Source organism: Antedon bifida, chromosome 3 (genome assembly GCF_963402885.1).
Source record: "Antedon bifida chromosome 3, ecAntBifi1.1, whole genome shotgun sequence".
In the NCBI taxonomy this organism is placed as follows: Eukaryota; Metazoa; Echinodermata; class Crinoidea; order Comatulida; family Antedonidae; genus Antedon; species Antedon bifida.
In genome coordinates this window covers 3,881,202-3,899,489 of record NC_136228.1, presented here as the reverse complement: position 1 = coordinate 3,899,489, position 18,288 = coordinate 3,881,202, and the positions used below count along the sequence as shown (strand labels likewise).

The 18,288-nt window shown below is 33.7% G+C and overlaps 4 protein-coding genes and 1 long non-coding RNA gene across 9 annotated transcripts in view; 3 read left to right on the top strand and 2 right to left on the bottom strand.

The window, feature by feature from the left end:
* Positions 1–7,943, bottom strand: part of LOC144838726 (choline transporter-like protein 2) — a 42,406-nt gene extending 34,463 nt beyond the window's left edge. For both annotated transcript variants that reach the window (XM_078694181.1, XM_078694182.1), the window contains exon 1: positions 7,571–7,943. In XM_078694181.1, coding sequence (XP_078550307.1) covers positions 7,571–7,652 — 82 coding nt within the window. In that variant the 5' untranslated portion in view covers positions 7,653–7,943. The remainder of the gene's footprint in view (positions 1–7,570) is intronic.
* LOC144838631 (medium-chain specific acyl-CoA dehydrogenase, mitochondrial-like) lies at positions 374–5,901 on the top strand. Its single transcript, XM_078694059.1, has 11 exons — positions 374–508; positions 1,740–1,836; positions 2,021–2,118; positions 2,308–2,377; positions 2,473–2,573; positions 2,691–2,771; positions 3,016–3,255; positions 3,758–3,898; positions 4,269–4,364; positions 4,623–4,871; positions 5,186–5,901. Exons 1-11 carry the CDS (start codon positions 476–478, stop codon positions 5,261–5,263), a joined length of 1,284 nt encoding a protein of 427 aa, XP_078550185.1. The 5' UTR covers positions 374–475; the 3' UTR covers positions 5,264–5,901.
* Positions 7,944–8,557: 614 nt separating the features above from the next.
* Positions 8,558–9,949, top strand: LOC144838086 (uncharacterized). Its single transcript, XR_013611623.1, has 4 exons — positions 8,558–8,698; positions 9,006–9,105; positions 9,563–9,645; positions 9,813–9,949. It is a non-coding gene; the product is annotated as an uncharacterized LOC144838086 (long non-coding RNA).
* An 822-nt stretch (positions 9,950–10,771) lies between these two features.
* On the top strand, positions 10,772–14,829 carry LOC144838497 (NMDA receptor synaptonuclear signaling and neuronal migration factor-like). Its single transcript, XM_078693898.1, has 10 exons — positions 10,772–11,121; positions 11,957–12,024; positions 12,146–12,241; positions 12,703–12,821; positions 12,947–13,027; positions 13,226–13,259; positions 13,474–13,630; positions 14,041–14,143; positions 14,304–14,379; positions 14,594–14,829. Exons 1-10 carry the CDS (start codon positions 10,802–10,804, stop codon positions 14,707–14,709), a joined length of 1,170 nt encoding a protein of 389 aa, XP_078550024.1. The 5' UTR covers positions 10,772–10,801; the 3' UTR covers positions 14,710–14,829.
* Positions 14,830–16,927: 2,098 nt separating this feature from the next.
* Positions 16,928–18,288, bottom strand: part of LOC144838077 (spectrin alpha chain, non-erythrocytic 1-like) — a 38,361-nt gene continuing 37,000 nt past the window's right edge. For all 4 annotated transcript variants that reach the window (XM_078693432.1, XM_078693433.1, XM_078693434.1 and 1 more), the window contains one exon: positions 16,928–18,209. In XM_078693432.1, coding sequence (XP_078549558.1) covers positions 18,066–18,209 — 144 coding nt within the window. In that variant the 3' untranslated portion in view covers positions 16,928–18,065. The remainder of the gene's footprint in view (positions 18,210–18,288) is intronic.

The following is an 18,288-nucleotide window of genomic DNA, read 5'->3' as shown; positions in this document are numbered from 1 at the left end:
TGTAGGGCCTACACAAATTAAGTACTGTTAGTAGCCAGAAATAAGATCAAAAGTCTGTTACGAGTTCTTATCTTGGCAATGCGAGCTCCATCTTTCCTTTAACGATATTTATCTTGGTTCAGTGGATCGACACTGAAACTGTGATATTCCACCGGCTTAGTCACATGTATTCAAATTAGTCGACTTAATGATTTGAATAAAGTGTACAATGTAAATCACAATAAAATCTAATTAGTATTAAACATGAAAATCGTCTGCGTGAATAAAAAATGAATTTATTGACACGAAATATTTGATTAAGAAAGTAAATAACAACTGTTATAACCTCAAAATTGGATTTGTAATGAAATATTCATTGATGAATATTCATGAGGAGACTTTTAATTTCCAGGGTCGATGAATCGTGGACGGTATGGGAAGAAGTCATTGCTGGATTAGCTCCCTGGCAGTGAGCAGTGTGTAAAAACGTTGAAAGATGATGGCATTTCGGTCTGCACTGTCTACAAAGGTAAATTTATGTTTTATGTTCTCTAAAGTATGCATCGAAGGTATGTTAAATGGACATGTAATCACTTAAGTTACAATTTATGATATTTTTTACAGAAATTGAGATTGAATTTTTGTTAACTTGAAGTTTGTGAGCTAGGCCGTAGTGTCACTCTCCCTTGTCAACATGGAACAGGGGAGAGATGAGTGACCTGCCTTCTTGGCGACATAAGACCTAAGGGCCTAAGATTCCTCTTTTATAAGTGCATTTCTAAATGATATTCTTCTACTCCCCTAACTAGCTAGACGTAGGCTTTATTTCTATGGTAGGCATGGATGGAATGAACTACTTCTACAATAGAACTTGAAGCTAATAATTATGAAAACTACCAGAGACTAGTAGGCTAGCTAGTAGTAGTAGGCCTAGCCTATATAGTTACAGTATATTATATACCTAGGCCTAGGCTATTCGAAGGCTTGAATTTTAAAATTTTATGCTGGTATTTCATAGTTTGTTTAGGCCCTACATCATACCAGTTGTTTCTGTTATGTATGTAATTATTTTATTCAATACAAAGTTGGTTGAAAATGCTGGTCCTATTAACATGGAATTACTCCATGGCTGGTTATCAGTAGCAGTTTCAGTTTAATTGTTTGTAAATTGTATTCAACCACATTTCTAAAAACCACATTTTAATTTATTCAGCCAACCGTTACATTGGCACTGTGTACAATAAAAAAGACCCAGGATGACCGCCATTAAACAGGAGGAATTTGTGAACAGTCAGCTAACACAGTTTAAAAATATAAATGGCAATTTCACCTTTTCATTGTATCAGAAGATATTGTGTATAATCCTAACCCCCAACCCCACTAAAACAAATAACTATATTTGCGTTCCATATTGTAAATTTAACTTTGTTCTAAAACTAATTTTCCACTAGGCAAATTAGTTTCCACAAATCGAAGGTGCATAGAGAGGTATTTGGAAGATGAATACGCATGCGTATTTAAGCTGACATTTTCGATTTGTGCAAACAAATTCGACTAGTGGAAAATCGGCCTAATAAGAGGAATACTATCAATGAGCTTTTTATCATTCATAGTAGAGTGTTTGCATTACAATATTGACTGTATTTAATGTGTGAAGTTGGTATCTTTAACTGATAATATTTTGGCAAATAAAAAAAACAACTCTGAAATCTAAAGGGAAAATTTGTTATTTATACTGCATTTTATATTATTATATATAGGCTTTAGGCCAGACGTTCTTGCGTTCTGCTACTGTCCGATGCAAGGCTACAGCCACTGACCCTGCAACAAATCCACTGGCCGCTGGCATATCATTTGGTATGTAATTTTTTAATTCACATTTTATGAACAGTTTGCCTACTAATTTGATTAGATGTTTCTGATTTCCATTTTGAAAGATGTGTTGTCAAGCTCCACAAATAAATACAAGGTGGCTATAATTATAAAAAGGTAAAAAACAGAATGCGAAAAGGAGAAAAATATTATATATTTTTTTAAATAGAAATCTCGGATGAGCAGAGGGAATACCAAGAAGTGGCACGTAAGTTTGCCAGGGAAGAGATCATTCCCAAAGCACCGGAATATGACAAATCTGGCGAGGTATGTATATACGCAATATTTAATAAGTTTGATGAACTCTGCTTCCCCTATTTATTTAATGTAATATTCCATTTTCATCTTATTATTTTAATAACTATCTTAAGAGAGGATAACCCATGCAGTTTTTCATTACCAAAGAACTGATATTTAGGGCTCTTATAAGCATACTAAAAATATTTAATTTTTAAGTACCCGATGGACATAATCAAGAAAGCATGGGAAATTGGTCTGATGAACACACACATACCAGAGGACTGTGGTAAGTCTAATGGTGTCTAATTACTATCTTAAATAAATAGAAATAATATGTATTTTGAACATGAACTAGTCTGGACTGTTCTATTATTCTCATAGGTGGACCAGGTCTTGGAATACTGGATGCTTGTATCGTAACAGAGGAGCTAGCATATGGATGTACTGGTGTGCAGACTGCCATTGAGGCCAATTCACTTGGAGTAAGTCCAGCCTACCCTGAATCTATCACATGACCTAAATACTATTAGGGTGTAACTTAATAATGGTACATATGTGTGGACAATAAAATATAAATTTAAATTTTTCTGACTTTACAGCAAATGCCAGTCATAATCGCTGGTAGTGCAGAACAAAAGAAAAAGTACTTAGGTCGCATGACAGAAGCCCCGCTTATGTGTGTAAGTATATTTGAAAATATGATTCATCACTATTGTACAAATGAAATCTATTGGTTAACTCAGAGAGATGTAAACATCTGACATCTGACCCCAAAAAGTCATCAATTCATAGAAGTATTGATACAAAAAATATAATAATTAAATTAAGCTATAGAATAGGTAGATATACATAAACAATAGAATTCAATGACAAATAAAATGAAAAAAAGTGTTTTGAAATGAAAAATAAATGTTTAAATGATAGGCCTATGGAGTAACAGAACCTGGTGCAGGCTCGGACGTCGCGGGATTGAAGACAAAAGCCGTTAAGAAAGGTGACGAGTACGTGATAAACGGCAACAAGATGTGGATTACAAACGGAGGACATGCCAACTGGTACTTTGTGCTAGCCAGGACCGACCCAGACCCCAAGACATCCACTGGGAAAGCCTTTACTGGGTTCATTGTTGATCGGGATACCCCTGGTTTGACGCCTGGACGTAAGGTAAGGTTTTCCCCATATAGATAGCAGATTCTATTTATACCAAGGATGATATTAAAAATTTAAAAAATCAGCAGTTATACTCCCAAGACAAGAACTACACTCCACTGCTAATTATATGATTTAATTTTTCTACATTAGTTATCGTCATCATTTCTTACGTTTATTGATAGATTTTGATTGATAGATATTGATTAACCTATCCTTAGTTTCTTAGCCGTACAATGGAAACCAACCTTTGGGTCACCTCAATGTAGGGGACACTCCCGTTGTTATATTCCTGTGAAACAAACACGATAGGGGAAATATATTTAACCCACGCACAACCCCTATTAAACTGGCTCCATGGTTTCTCCTTATTAATAGTTTACCATGGATTTATAAAATTAGATAGCTCCATGGTTTTACTGTTTTAAAGAAAGAAGCTAATTCTGTGTGTTATTTATCTAATAGAAGTATTAATTGAATTACATACACCATTTTAATGATTTTATTGATTGTCTAGGAGTGGAATATGGGACAACGTGCATCAGATACACGTGGAATAACATTTGAAGACGTAGTGGTTCCAAAAGAGAACGTGTTGGGATCAGAAGGAATGGGATTTAAGATTGCAATGGGAGCGTTTGACAAGACTAGGCCACCAGTACGATTTTTGCACAACTAATTATAACAATTTGGCCTTAAAATGACTACATAGAAAGAATATCTATTCTATGCCTAGTACTGTATAGAGTAAATTAGGTATAGTAAACATTGGCTTAGGTCAAGGCTTCTGAAGATTATGTGTCATTCATACACAGGAAAGGCAGGATTTAGCCTGGTATGGTGATGAGGTCTTTACCTGCCTAAGCTTGGTTTGGATATTTATGCCTACCAGTGAACCAGCCTGTTTAACAAATAAATGCTTGGCAAAATTATTCTATGCCTGGCTACCTGGCTTAGCTCATCATGATAGAAAATCATTTACTTTCCTAATAAAATATCTCCTAAATGTACTGTATTTTTCTATATAGGTCGCTGCAGGGGCAGTCGGCCTAGCTCAGCGAGCCCTGGATGAGGCTACAAAGTACTCTATGGAGAGAAAGACAATGGGCAGGTACATTTGTGAAGTAAGTATCATGATCTACATCGAATTTAAATTTTAACTGTATATTTAAAACGTTATTTCCATCTATTGTTTGGTTTCAGAGCCTAAGAACCATAATACAGTGGAACACCTATTAAGGGAACACCTTTGGATGCAATCAAGTGTCCCCTTAATAGTGCTGGCTGTGGTAATAAGATATATTACACCTTGTTCGTTTCTGGGAAAAGTGTCCCCTTAATAGAGGTGTTAATGTAATTACAATTCCACTGTTCCTCCATAGCACCAAGCAGTGGCTTTCATACTAGCCGACATGGCAATTGGTATTGAAGCGTCCCGTCTACTAACGTACCGATCGTCATGGATGATTGACCAAGGCCAGAGGAACACGTATTTTGCGTCAATAGCCAAGGCGTACGCAGCCGACGTAGCGAACAAAGCAGCGACGGACGCCGTACAAGTTTTCGGTGGAAATGGGTTTAACAGTGAATATCCAGTTGAGAAATTGATGAGAGATGCTAAGATTTACCAGGTACATATAAATTTACTTTTAATATAGAATTCACCACCTATTGTGTAATAAATACAGTATAACCTCTATTAAAGGGACAGCTTTGGGACCCAAATAATGTCCTGATAGGGATGTCCACTAGCTAGCGGTTGGTTGTAATGCTAAAATGTATATCGTCCCTCATTAGTAATGAAAGTGTCTCTTAATAGTGTGTTACAAAAAAGACGTACTTTCCCTAGTATAGTTTAAAAGTTGTTTTTTTAAATATCGATTTAAAATTCCCTTTGATTTATTTTTGTTGCCTAAATTTTAATTATCTCTATTTATTTTGACAGATTTATGAGGGAACAGCACAAATTCAACGGCACATAATTGCCAGAGAACTCCTCACCAAGGCTAAAGAAATGATGTAATTATAAAACCTTTGAAATGCCAGATAATCCACTAAAAAAAAATTGAAAGACTGTAAAACAATAAAAAACTGAAATATGAATATTAAAAGGATAAATTGTATATAAATCAACAATGTAATTTGCTTTAGTTTGTCCAGATACAGTAACACAGTAAATTAAAATGTAGAATACACTTCCTGCTATTCTTGCCCATAGCTGTCTTCATTATTATATATTTTTTATATTTATTTAGTAAGTTACTTGGTAAATTAATATATAACTATACACACTTTGTGACTAGTACACACACTCTATGACTAGTACACACATTCTATGACTAGTACACACATTCTATGACTAGTACAAACACTCTGTGACTAGTACACACACTCTGTGACTAGTACACATAATATGACTAGTACACGCACAATGTGACTAGTACACACACTCTATGACTAGTACACATTCTATGACTAGTACACGAACACTGTGACTAGTACACACACTCTATGACTAGTACACACATTCTATGACTAGTACACATATTTTACATGGTTTCAAAATGGTACTTATTTCCTGGTTTGTTATCTGTTTAAATATAATATTCAATGTTTTGTTTATTTTGTGAGCAATTCAATAAAGAATGTATTTATAGACAATTAGTGTTGTATAATGTATATGTAATTCAATAGGAAATGTTGACTACTGTGGAACTCCTCTTTCTGGACACCTTTATTAAGAGAAATGATGAGTGGGAAATATTTGTTTAAACACTACAGCCCAACAATATTGTTGGGGTCCTGAAGGTGTCCCCTTAATAGGGTTCTACTGTACTTGTACCAAATTTTTTCCCCCCAACACCATAAGTTGGATTATTTTATAATTACCAATTAATAAATACGTTTATTCTAGCAATTCTGACAAAAATTCATTTCAACAACGATTTTTTATTTCAGTATTATTCAAATAGTGCAGATGTTTGGCCTCCATTTCGTACAATCAATAACATTTGTTTTTTCTTTTGTTAAAATTTATATATAACTGATTTCTGTAGTAATAATTATGCAACAGCTTGCGGTACAAAAATGATTATCATAATATTCTAAAAGTCGAAATAGTTGCTTTAATATTGTTTAATCGGAACTCTATGTGCTACAAAAAGAAGGCCTACAATGGATTAAAATACAAAGGTCTGTCCATGTTATTAGGCCTACTAGAGTAAAACACCTATATGGGACCCACTCGGTACCCAAAAGAAGTATCCCATTATAAGAGATGTCTCCTGAATAAGGATTGGCCATAGTCTTAATGTATTGCCTGTATTTATTTATTTCGTCTTTCCAGTCGACCCTTCATTCGTTTCATAGGGAAGTGTCCTGTCTGCTTAAAGGCCAATTGACACAGACGGGTGGTAACGATAATTCAAATATAGAATCTATGTTATTATGACCATTTACACACAACACGGAGCGGACGTGCGGTTTCCGCGCTCAGGATAGATATAGATTCTACGTGGGACAAGCTACGCGGTTTTCCGCTTACCGCTCTGCTGTAGGTATAGTGTCCCTCGAATAGGAGGTATCCCAAAAGAGGTGTTATCTACTGCTTCTCCAGCTACTTTATTTGACGGAGGAAAAAAGACCGTTTTTACTTATTTATAAAGTCAATCTACACACAAATAAATTCCGGGAAAAAATTAATTTGGATTATTATTTTATAAAAAAACAAACAAAACAAATATTTTGATATAAATATTATGAGGAAAGAATATAACATGACCTCTATTTACCGCAAACAACAACTTCAACGTATGCCTTTCCACTTTTCCTTCGGCTTGAAATAATCAGGAAAAGGGATAGTCCTATTAACGATTTACATCCCGTTAAAGAACAGTGTTAGGGTTAGGGATTCGTGCTTCGAATTAAAACTGTATTAATCAAATTCCTTTAAATGCGTCCCGAACCATTTTTACATGATTATTAGATGACATTCAGAATCCCGGTGATTTTGTCACATTTAATTTAAAAGGCCGAAACTAATTAAACAATTAGGGGAACCATGTCGCTCGTTTAATCATGGACCATATTGTTTTAACGATTTGTAGAAATATTAAAAATACATTTTCTGTGCCTACCAATATGCTGACATGATTTAATTAATAATTAATTGAATAATTATAGCAAATATGAACAAACTTGATAGTAAGTGCATATTGCAGATTGTCTGCTTAATTTCGCATAAAAAACAAATATACGCTTACACATGTTTAGTAGTAGTCAGTAATATGGCCTTCCTGCGTGTAGCCTACTAAAACATTTTTTAACTTACCGAATTCTCCATCGCTCTCCAAGATAGGAGTCTCTTCGGTTTTAGGCTTTTCAGTCCCTTTATCTGTAGCCTTTTCAGCCATTCCCTAATCTCCGCACTAATATTATGAATTGTTTGTCCTACTTGTGTTAAACAGAAGCTTATCTTTCTACAAATTTGACAACTGATTTCAATATTTGTCGTTCGGGACGAGTTCTATCAGCCTTCAGATAACAGCTGTTTCTTCTTAGCATACGTATTACAGATGTTGATTATGAATATGTATAGTATAGTATAGAATTTTTTTTTACTATGAATTTTAAAATTCAACGGACATGATAAACAATGTTGTAAACATTGTCAAGAGTAATTCAGTGGTGAGTACACTGATTTTAAATCACGCCCCTACCCTCCCCCACCCGGTTCGAGCAGCCATCGAGGATCCCATGGGGCAGTGGGTGTGTCAGAGGGGGGATATGGCTGCGCTTGGTGCCTTAACTTTTTTACACCCAAAATGAAGTCATAAACTGTGAACTGTGTAGCTTGAGATATATAAGCCTATACAACAAATAAAAAACGTTCCAGCGAAAACTGGTGTTATCATGTTTATATGCCCACTTACTATACACGGAATGGAGGGAAATAAACTCTGCGGCAAATTCGAGCAGTTATTATTGGAAAAACTCATTAAAGTTGGTAGTAAGCCTATCATTATTTACAAGTGTGTACTTCTTTTTGACGGCAATTTGTTTCAGTGTCGCGTACTTGAAATTGAAAATCACTTCTATTGTCCTGAAAACAATAAGCTATCCTTTTCAGGTGGGGATTTAGGTTTATGAACCATTCTTTGACTTACAATATCGATCCTTTATTGTGTGACTGGCTCCTTTTGATACCTCATTGTCATCTCTCTAGCAACTAGTTTCCAGAAGCCTAACTGAAAACAATCGATGACGTAAAACTTAGATGGTAGGCCCTATTCTGGACCCATACAGATTAGAAAGGATGATTCATTTGCCTTACTGACCATACTTAGGGGGTGGTAAGGTAAACATTGCAGCAGGCCTACTACAATTGAAGAATGGATGCATAGAAAGAATATAGCATTTGAGGAATATTAATAGTGATTGGTGAAACACATATTGAAAGGTAACATTTTCATTGTTATTTTGGACACGTCAAAGCAATAAGAACAACATTGGTAATTTGGGTTACATGTAGGCCTATATAGCTCAGTAGCCATACCCATACCACCGTAATCTATGTCCTACCAGGGTCCGATCACTCTTCCCTAGTGCTACGAAGACTTTGTGATAAGATGTATAATGAGCCCTACACAGTTACATTAGTGGAGCACTCAAATCAGTTTCAATTTCAACATTAGCAAATATAATATAGTAATACAATCAACCTCCTAATTGCTAATTACTTACACGACTATAAAATGTTTTTGCAGAAGATAAAATTAGTAGGTAGCCTGAAATTATTGTCAAAAAAGGTGGTATCATGGGGTCATCCGCATCAAAGAAGAAAAGCCGCTCGATGGTCAAGATTAAGTAAGTACATTTTTAGCCTTTTGTCAATTTCATATAGGGCCTACTAGACAATTTTATTTATCGAATATCACTCGAATAATACACGCACGGATTGCATGTTAATGTTATAGGGCATATTGATAAAAGTAGGCCTAAATGGGTGTGGCCTAATATCGATCGATGTCCAGTTTGTTGATTTAACCTTGGTGAATAATGTGAATTGGCTTATTGGTCAGTCGATAGCCCTTATGGGTTTCAATTAAACATTTTTGGGTTAGCTATAATATCCCCATGGTAGGCCTACGCTTGGAGAAGCGGATTGAAGTTGAATAACTGTGAACTTTCAGCACTTGTGTTGCCTTGAGAAAACATTATGAAGTATTATTTATATAAGCCTAAGATTTAAACAATTTTAATTTTATGAAATGCATAAACCTGCTCTATTTATATCAAAGTTTTAAATTTTTTTTATAAACAGTGCTGTCATTGCATTTGAAGAAGCAGGAGAGAGACATAACAAAAATAATGAAAAGACCAAAGATGACGTCAAAAACAACCAAGGTATGACGTCAATGATATACACTATTACGTAATCAGTAAGACAAAGTGGTTTATGCCTACTAGCCGTTAAGGTCACATATGTATATGTATATATGTAGTATTGACAAAGTAATAACATTAATTTTCTATTTTGTATATCATTTTAAATGAACATGTTTATTTTAAAGAAAACGTAAGTCAGCCTGCAACATGTATGAACACAGCCGAGGCCAATAAACAACCCCCTGACAATAATGGAGCAGTCCCACCCGCAATTACAAGGAAACCATCGGAAAAAGACGCGGCTGTTATGATACAGAGGTGAGACTGAGGTGTATGTATGATTTAAGTCTAAACATATCTCGACGAGTGGTAAAATGTATTTCAGTAATATCATTTTGTTTTGGTTTACGCATCTCTATAAACCATCATATCAAACCTAATGATGTTTTTACTTAAGTGCTATGACGCGCCGCGTCGAGTATCAGATACATTATTGTTCGTTTAAGTGCCGCCGGCCCACCACGTCGAGTATCGAATACATATATTCGTTCGTTTATAATACTCTGATACGTTAAATTTTATATTGCATGAACTACGTTATACTGTAACTAGAACACATTGTTCCATAACAGGAACCGAATATTATGTCAAATAACACAATCTTTGTAATTCTTTTGATAAACAATCGAATGAAGTAGTAAAATTAATATTTTATAACCATATTTATTAAAGAATAAATTATAATGTAATGGTTTTTACGACAGAGCTAAGTAACTTAAGCTTAATACAAATAAATGTAAAATAGAGCCTGAAGCAGTTTGCATACAAGGACGCCCACTAAGGTAGAAAACTATCGAATTTAATCTAATTATCGTTACGAATTAGTCTAGCGACAGATATAACAAACACGAACAAATAATGCACCATTCAACTTAGTGAAAGCAATCATAATCGAATTGCTTATTTATGGTTACACAAATACAAAAACGTAATAACGATATTACACACGAGATACAAATTATGTGGAGTGTCTAATCAATATTGTATCGGTAACCGATACAACGTTGCTAAGTAACTTTTTTTAAAAGACTCTTTGGTGAAATGTAACAAGGTATAGGCCTAAGGCTAGCTGTGGAGTAAACGCATAAGCGCCTAACCACGATACGTGCTCGTCATGAGTAGTTCGAATATTACAATGTCTTCATTTCTACAAACACGATCTAATTCCTCCGTATCGTCCGTTCGTAATAGAGTGGCGATACCGGTTGGTATTCAACGATCGGCAACTGAAGGAACTTTACACCGATCTACGATGGTTCCGAAAAGTTCCGTTCAACGGCCGTCAGTCGTCGTAGAACGGCAATCGGCGATGCGTACGTCGGGTATGGTTCGAACTCGCACTGACTTTGAGTTTTATCTTAACAGAGTTTATCGTGGTCATCAGGAAAGACGGCAGATGAAGAAAGAAAATGAAATGGCGGTTGTTATACAAAGGTAAGGCTATTTTTATGTTTTTACAAAATAATCTCATACGAATTACCTATAGACAAACTTTACGTACTTGTTACGTTTGTTTGTTTGTTTTTATAACGTAATATTTGAATGTTATAAATCAAGGCAGGGGAATTGTACAGATGCCAACAATTTATCGAGTTTGAAATTTGAAGAGCAGTTTTAATTAATCCTAATACAATTCTTCGCACAAAATATGTATGGAAATTCATAATTCATCATCCTTACAAACACAAGCCTAGTACCATAGTGTCTAGGCAACCTCAATAACTTACAAATTCATACTTATTATTCATAGGCCTACACATCGTCAACGTTACTATATAGTCACTATTATTAGAAATGGCCAATTCTAAGGTTTTATCTTCATTACAACAAAAACACAATGGTTTATTATAGACAGTTAACAATAAGAATATATGAATGCAGGTATAAAAATGAATAAAATTATATAAATTTATTCGCATTTAAATTAATATAAAACATGCAGCAGTCGAGTATTGTTGTATTAGATGAAACCAAGTCTGGTAAAAGGAATATTAAAAGATAAAAATGACTGATGCTGAATTTGGTCTAACTCAAGACGATGAGTAAGTGGGTTTGATTGTTATGATGCCCGGTGCAACCCAGTCTAGGGGAAACGAGGGGTGTGAAATTGTAGGCCTACGTTCCAAAAGGAAGTCTAATATTATCATACATGGAGTTACGCAGAAGGACTAGAACAGTGAAATGATAACAAACATAAGTTGTGTTTCAGCTTGTTAAGTATTTAGTATATAGGCTACACACAATTATTTTAAATACTGTTTTATTGTAGGCGGTATCGACGCCATCTTTCAACGTCAGAAGAACCAAAAGAAAAAACTGAAGAAGATAAAAAGAAAGGTAAAGATACGATAATTTATTCTTGTTGCCTCTATCATATTAAAACCATACCATCAAAAGTATTTCCTATTTTACCATGTATAACAAACAGAAGAATAAACGTTTATTTTTCCTGCTATAGCTTTAGAAGAAAGACGCGGGAAAAGGAAGGACCGAGATCGGGCATGGAAGGATAAGAAGAAAGTAGAAGTTAAGAAGTTAGCTGAAGTACAAGTCAGTAAGTACAAGATATGAGTTTGCTCATAATGATATGTATATGTAGATATTTCTAAAAAGAGATTGACAAGCTGGACATTCGCCTTTACACGACGCTGCATTCTGAGCAACAAACAATAATTGTATCTGTAAGGAATTTGAAAAGAAGAGTATAATCTAAAACGCTCTAGTCAATTTAAAACTAATTCTCACTGATAAAAAAACAAGCCCATATACATGGCTGCAGTCGCGTGCTCAAATTTGTGTTAGTGTTTACAGACCAACCGACCGACCGACCAATCGACCGACATAGTGAGCTGTAGAGTCGCGTTTGCACGCGACTAAAAAACGTCCCGTCGGGAGAAAATTAATGTTTAAAGTTCTTCTGACGACCTAAAAACTACGCCTGGCACTATCTCGTCTCGTCAGGTTTCAACCCAGACAGCACCGACGACAGCACGTACAATGTTGTCTTAGTTTTAGGTGATCAGGTACAACACGAGTTGCATTGTTTTCAAGATGAAATAGTTGAGTTAAAATGGAACGCAGATCAACAACTAGAAAAGAACTTTATGTTAGACACGGAGCCTGCTAGAATAATTGTAAGTAGTTACGATATCATGTTTACCTTATTTGTTTATCGTTTGCCAAACAATTCAGGTTATATGCTACTTAATCAAATTAAGAAGAATTCATCAACATGTTTTTCGTATTTTTCCATTTTTAGCTGATATCTTCCAAGATTGGAAAACCGGAACTATTGGCCGATGCCGTGCATGATAAACCAAATGTTATAACAATTGCATATGTAAGTAGCAATAGTTATTATGTTCTTTGGTAACTTCTGGCGAATAAGTGGAAAGATTTATATTTCATACATCTTTGTAATTCTTTCGATGTAAAAAAAAACAGTTTACTGTTCTCAAAACGATAATAGACAAATTTCGATGTTAATGGATTTGCAATCTATTACAGTGATATTTTTGTTTTAAATGGTTATTTACAGGATTTTGAGAAAGATACATTCGAAGATCTAATTGGTAAATATGTCTTTATCTTTAATAAATGTATTGATTGTTTATATACCGACCGTACGATGTTACCAATACATGAATGTAGTCCTAATTGTTTTCAACAAATGTTTCGTCAAATGACTCAAATCAATTTTGCACGATCAAAATAATTAATATTTAAAAATCGTCTAGGAATAAAAAGGCAGGCACTTATTAATTCCGTTTTACTTATACATTACAGATAGGATGAGGTCAAAGTTGAACGAATACAAGGAGGGATGTAGGGCTCAGTCGGTATGTCTCTACTGTCAAGGTGGACCAGGGTTCTTATATGTAGTTAAAAAAAAGGTTCTAACCGCTGTTAAGCTGAAGAAACCAAGCGAAAAGGATCAACGACAGTGAGTATTTGTGACGTCACAGTGATACGCGCTCATTAAAATGTTGATAATAATTGTACAGATGATGTACGCGTGCGTCAAGTTAATGTCTATTCATGGTATCGAAGACAAGTGGTCAATATTGCGTTGCCATTTCATTCTCGGCTATAACTTATCAAAAGCACATGTTTCACAAGTTTTGGAGCCCAATCAACGTTAAATTTACTTTAAAGTTAGCCAACCGAAAAGCAACCGTCCTTGCTGAATTTCAGTAATTTCTGTTACATAATACGAACATTTTCAAATTATATTTATCATAATTTGAGGAAAGACTAGAAATTCTGAAAATGATGATATCTCTTCATTTGTAAGAACCAAATCTAGATTTCCGAATTTCACCAATACGATTTTTTCACATTACTATTTCAAAGGTTTTGGACGTCGGTGGGTAATATGATGTCAAAGGTCGATCCGGATAATACAATAGTACACGTAATGGGATCTAATATACTGGGAAGTGAAAATGGACAGCAAGTAAGTTATAACAAATACTGCCTCACACTGCAACCATTATAAATTACTCAAATTTAATTATCAAATTATTTATTATGTCAAAAATTACAATCTTGTACGATATCCACATTAAAGAAATCTTAATAATTAATCTTAAATTAATATCTACATTTTCTTTTAGTTATTTGATGACATCAGTTCCCTGATGAAACCGAATATTGTGACCTTCAAATCTCCTCTAGAACTTTCAGAAGAAGGTAAGTTAAATAATTGTTAAATGATAAATAATCTACTTTAAAATGTCTATAAGGTCAGTGAAATACATTTACGCATGCGCCCTAACGCTACTAAAACTATCAGTTTTTTTGGTTATTCGAGGAGCCATTGCCGACAAAATTGAATTTTATTTCCTCTATTCTACATGCCTAAAACTAACTTTATCAACAACATTTTATTTATCACATTTTACAGGAAAAGCAATGATCGACATCTACTTCAATCATGAGAAATACAAAGACTGGAAATTACAGAGATATACGAAAATCGATAACTCGTTAATTAACACATTCAAAGAAAACAACGACTGATAAACAAAAAAAGAAACGTGGTTACGTCATAATGATGACGTACGCCGGCAACCAGAGAAGAGAATAGTACTGAATCTAAGTGCAATTTAAGAAGTGTAAGATAAAGCCTATATGATATAACTAAAAAAGTAGGGCCTATCTTTTTTAAATTGTAACAATACTGTACAACAGGGACCGGTATGGTGTGAAATCTAAGAAACAAAATTTGCATATCAAACAAGGATTAAAATGCTCATCGTGGAGGTACCTCAATGGTATAAATTACCACACAGTACCTTATTGATGGAATAATTAGTTATTCAAATATGCTCAATATCTTAATATAGCGTTTGATAATTACAGAAAATTAATTATTAATAAGTCACTGGTGATCATAATGTAGTATAAAAATAAATATTATACATATGTTTAGGATTATATTATTAGAAGGTTATAACTATGCAATACGGAGTGTCTTCAGTGCTATGATATCAATCATGTGTAGGCCTACATTGTTTGGTTGATTCAAAATTAGTAACCACATATATAAACCCAGCACTCTTAATAGGGTTCACCCTACATACGGGTTTAGCTTGTCAATAAAAATAATATCAATGCGTGTCGTATACGGTAGTATTTTAATACATCTCACTGGACATATTTCCATGTGAAGCTTGTATTATTAGTTTGCTATTTTGCCAATTATCTAAATCTATGCATTTTTGTAAGTAATGTAATGTGTTTAGTTGATATTAGGTAATTGTAATAATATGATGTAATGTTTATTTATGGACTACTAATACAATAACAGTCGAAATAACGGCGATGCATATATATCACAAGAAACATGAACAAATTTACAATTATTTATTCGCCTAGTCATTATGCTGTTAATTATTTATATTTTTTATCATGGCCAGACAAATAAATAATATACTAATTGATACGTTTCCCATTAATTATTCCGTAAAGTATCTTTAGCCATAACCTTAATTATTTGATTATTTTTATTATGTTATTACACATACAAAATCGCAGAGTCTATTGAGACGTTCTAAAACGTATATTGGTTCGTCCAATGGCAATAAGCAAATAGTAATATAAATGATAAATGGCCTGATGTATTTAGATTCTACAATAGGCAGTAATTGCTAGAGTGAATGGTACTAATTCTGATAATGGATTTTATTTTATCAAATGTATATAACTTACGAATGCTGTTAGCCATGCTTCCAGATCCAATAATATGATCCCAAGATATTCTTGCTGAAAATCTGTTTCAAATTCAGAGACATTTCTTGCTGAAACTCTCATTGTAACTCTAAGACATTAGTGGTAAATCTCTTAAAAACTTCAAGACCTTTCTTTCTTGCTGAACTCTCATCGTAACTCTAAGACATTTTAGCTGTATGTTTCACAATAACTCCAAGATAATCTTGCTGAAAAGCCCATTCAAACATAGGATTTCTTGCTGAAATTCTCATCGTAGCTCCAAGACATTTTAGCTGTATGTCTCACAATAACTCCAAGATAATCTTGCTGAAAAACTTATTCAAACAAGAGAGTTCTTGCTGAAATTCTTAACGTAACTCCAAGATATTTTAACTAGAAATCTCTTTAAATATTCAGTTGGCACAAACTGTCATTGTAGCTCTGTCTATATTTAAACACAACATGTTCGAAAAACAAAAAGAAACAAAACGTCGGTATTAGCAGCAGACACCTGAGCCCGATTTGCATAATATTTTTTTATTGTTCCAGTTTACGCACCTTAAGTAGACGTATCAATCTCAAGGAATGTCAACAAATTGGTCTCTCTTTCGATTTTTTTCTGAAGTTGTGTTTTCATCTAATACCGATAGGTACTTTTTCTTATTTATTGAATCGATCTGAATAAAAACACTATAAAAATAAAGTAACATTTAAATTTAAAACAACGCATGATTGGTCACGTTTGTTACGTCGCACCTTTTAATACAGTTGTCACACTTTGTGAAACATCATAAGCCCTATTTTATCATGTGTGTCATTTATCATATTCTTTTTTTCTGAGCGCACAAAACACCAGCGAAAACACCGTGAACTTACGATGTAAACTATAACATTCTAAATATAGCGCTATTTCCTGAATCAGTGCTATCACAGCGCCAATTGTGCTATACGCATGCACAGACTTCTTCGGTCGTGACGTAGACCTACAATTTAAAAAAACACCTGGTATAAAATAAAAGACGACACATTTTTAGTGCACATTAATTTATTCACTTTACCCCGATCAAATAACAAGCGCAAAGCTACACAATGATTTATGTAATATCATATTTACCTAAATATCATAATTATGATAAAATAGCAAATTTCTAAAGACTACAGTAAAAGATTAAAAATGTATACTATATATTGTTAATGGGATTGTGTTGGCGTAGGCTGAATGAGTAAATGTTTTGGCGTATAATAATAAATATAAATATTATTATCATTATTGTTAACAATATTATTCTATACTATTTGTTATGCAAATATATAATATTGTATTTTACTATGTTTTGTAATAAATTTGTCCGGAAATTCAGGACTATCATTTTGATTTAGCATTTTGCTTATTTGATTTGAGATAGCTAATATTTGTATTTTGTTGTAAGCTGATGTAATCCACCTCCTTCTTTTGTTAATTGCCCCATGAGGGATGAATAAAGATATATACTGATACCCACTCATTGCATTTGGATTGATATATTTTACTGTTATTAGGAATGATTCAAATCTAAATATTACATTCAACAATTTTCAACAATCCATAATTATTATTTCCACAGATATTTATTTATTTAAGTATTATATTTCAATCAATTAGAAACATTTACCACAGCAACAACTTCATTTTTAGAAGTATTTTGAATATTTGCGAGACCGTCACCGAAGAGCAATAACAATTACCCTAATAACTAATAAGAGCATAGTGCCACACGACAATCACAATTTAAAGCCGCAATTACAACAAATAATTTTAAATGTTAAATTTCACACAACAATGATTATAACACTTTTAATATATATAATGTATTTCATTTTATGAGATTTAAATTTATTCGAATGAAATTTATTTGACTCAAGATTTATTCAACTGAAGATTGTTTTGTCCAAATGTATCATCTGATACTACAATAATGTAAATTATGATTTAACGTTTATTAACAACAAATTGTTTTAAATATAATAATTTTATCTGTGATGAAAAAACAAATGTGCGAAACCTCTGGTAAACACGCTAAATTCAATCAAAGTAAACATAAAAAGAACCTAATCATAATAATGTTTATTAAAATTGGTGTCAAAGTGCAATGAACTCTTGAAATGACTCGGGGTTGAAAGCGTGGTTAAGTGGATGCTGGTGCAGTGTGCTGGAACACGTCTTGAGTGTAGCGTACATAGTCAAAAGCGTTGGGTACTTCACGCCCCTTGCTGTCGCAGTACGCAGGCATACTGTTGATACAGTAATTTGCGAGATCCGTTGGTAGATTCTGTAAACAAATTGTAAATATAATAAGTATGGTTATCTCAGTCATTATAATGTAATTCTTGATAAAGTCATTGGGACTT

What these genes read in the sequence shown, in the direction of transcription:
- LOC144838497 (XM_078693898.1), top strand. Translation starts at nt 10,802, where the DNA reads ATGAGTAGTTCGAATATTACAATGTCTTCATTTCTACAAACACGATCT. An exon ending in ATGGCGGTTGTTATACAAAG is followed by an intron (nt 11,122 to 11,956) that starts GTAAGGCTATTT and finishes GTTTTATTGTAG; the next exon opens with GCGGTATCGACGCCATCTTT. An exon ending in TCTAGAACTTTCAGAAGAAG is followed by an intron (nt 14,380 to 14,593) that starts GTAAGTTAAATA and finishes CACATTTTACAG; the next exon opens with GAAAAGCAATGATCGACATC.
- LOC144838631 (XM_078694059.1), top strand. Translation starts at nt 476, where the DNA reads ATGATGGCATTTCGGTCTGCACTGTCTACAAAG. An exon ending in GGCCGCTGGCATATCATTTG is followed by an intron (nt 1,837 to 2,020) that starts GTATGTAATTTT and finishes TTTTTTAAATAG; the next exon opens with AAATCTCGGATGAGCAGAGG. An exon ending in TTGAGGCCAATTCACTTGGA is followed by an intron (nt 2,574 to 2,690) that starts GTAAGTCCAGCC and finishes CTGACTTTACAG; the next exon opens with CAAATGCCAGTCATAATCGC.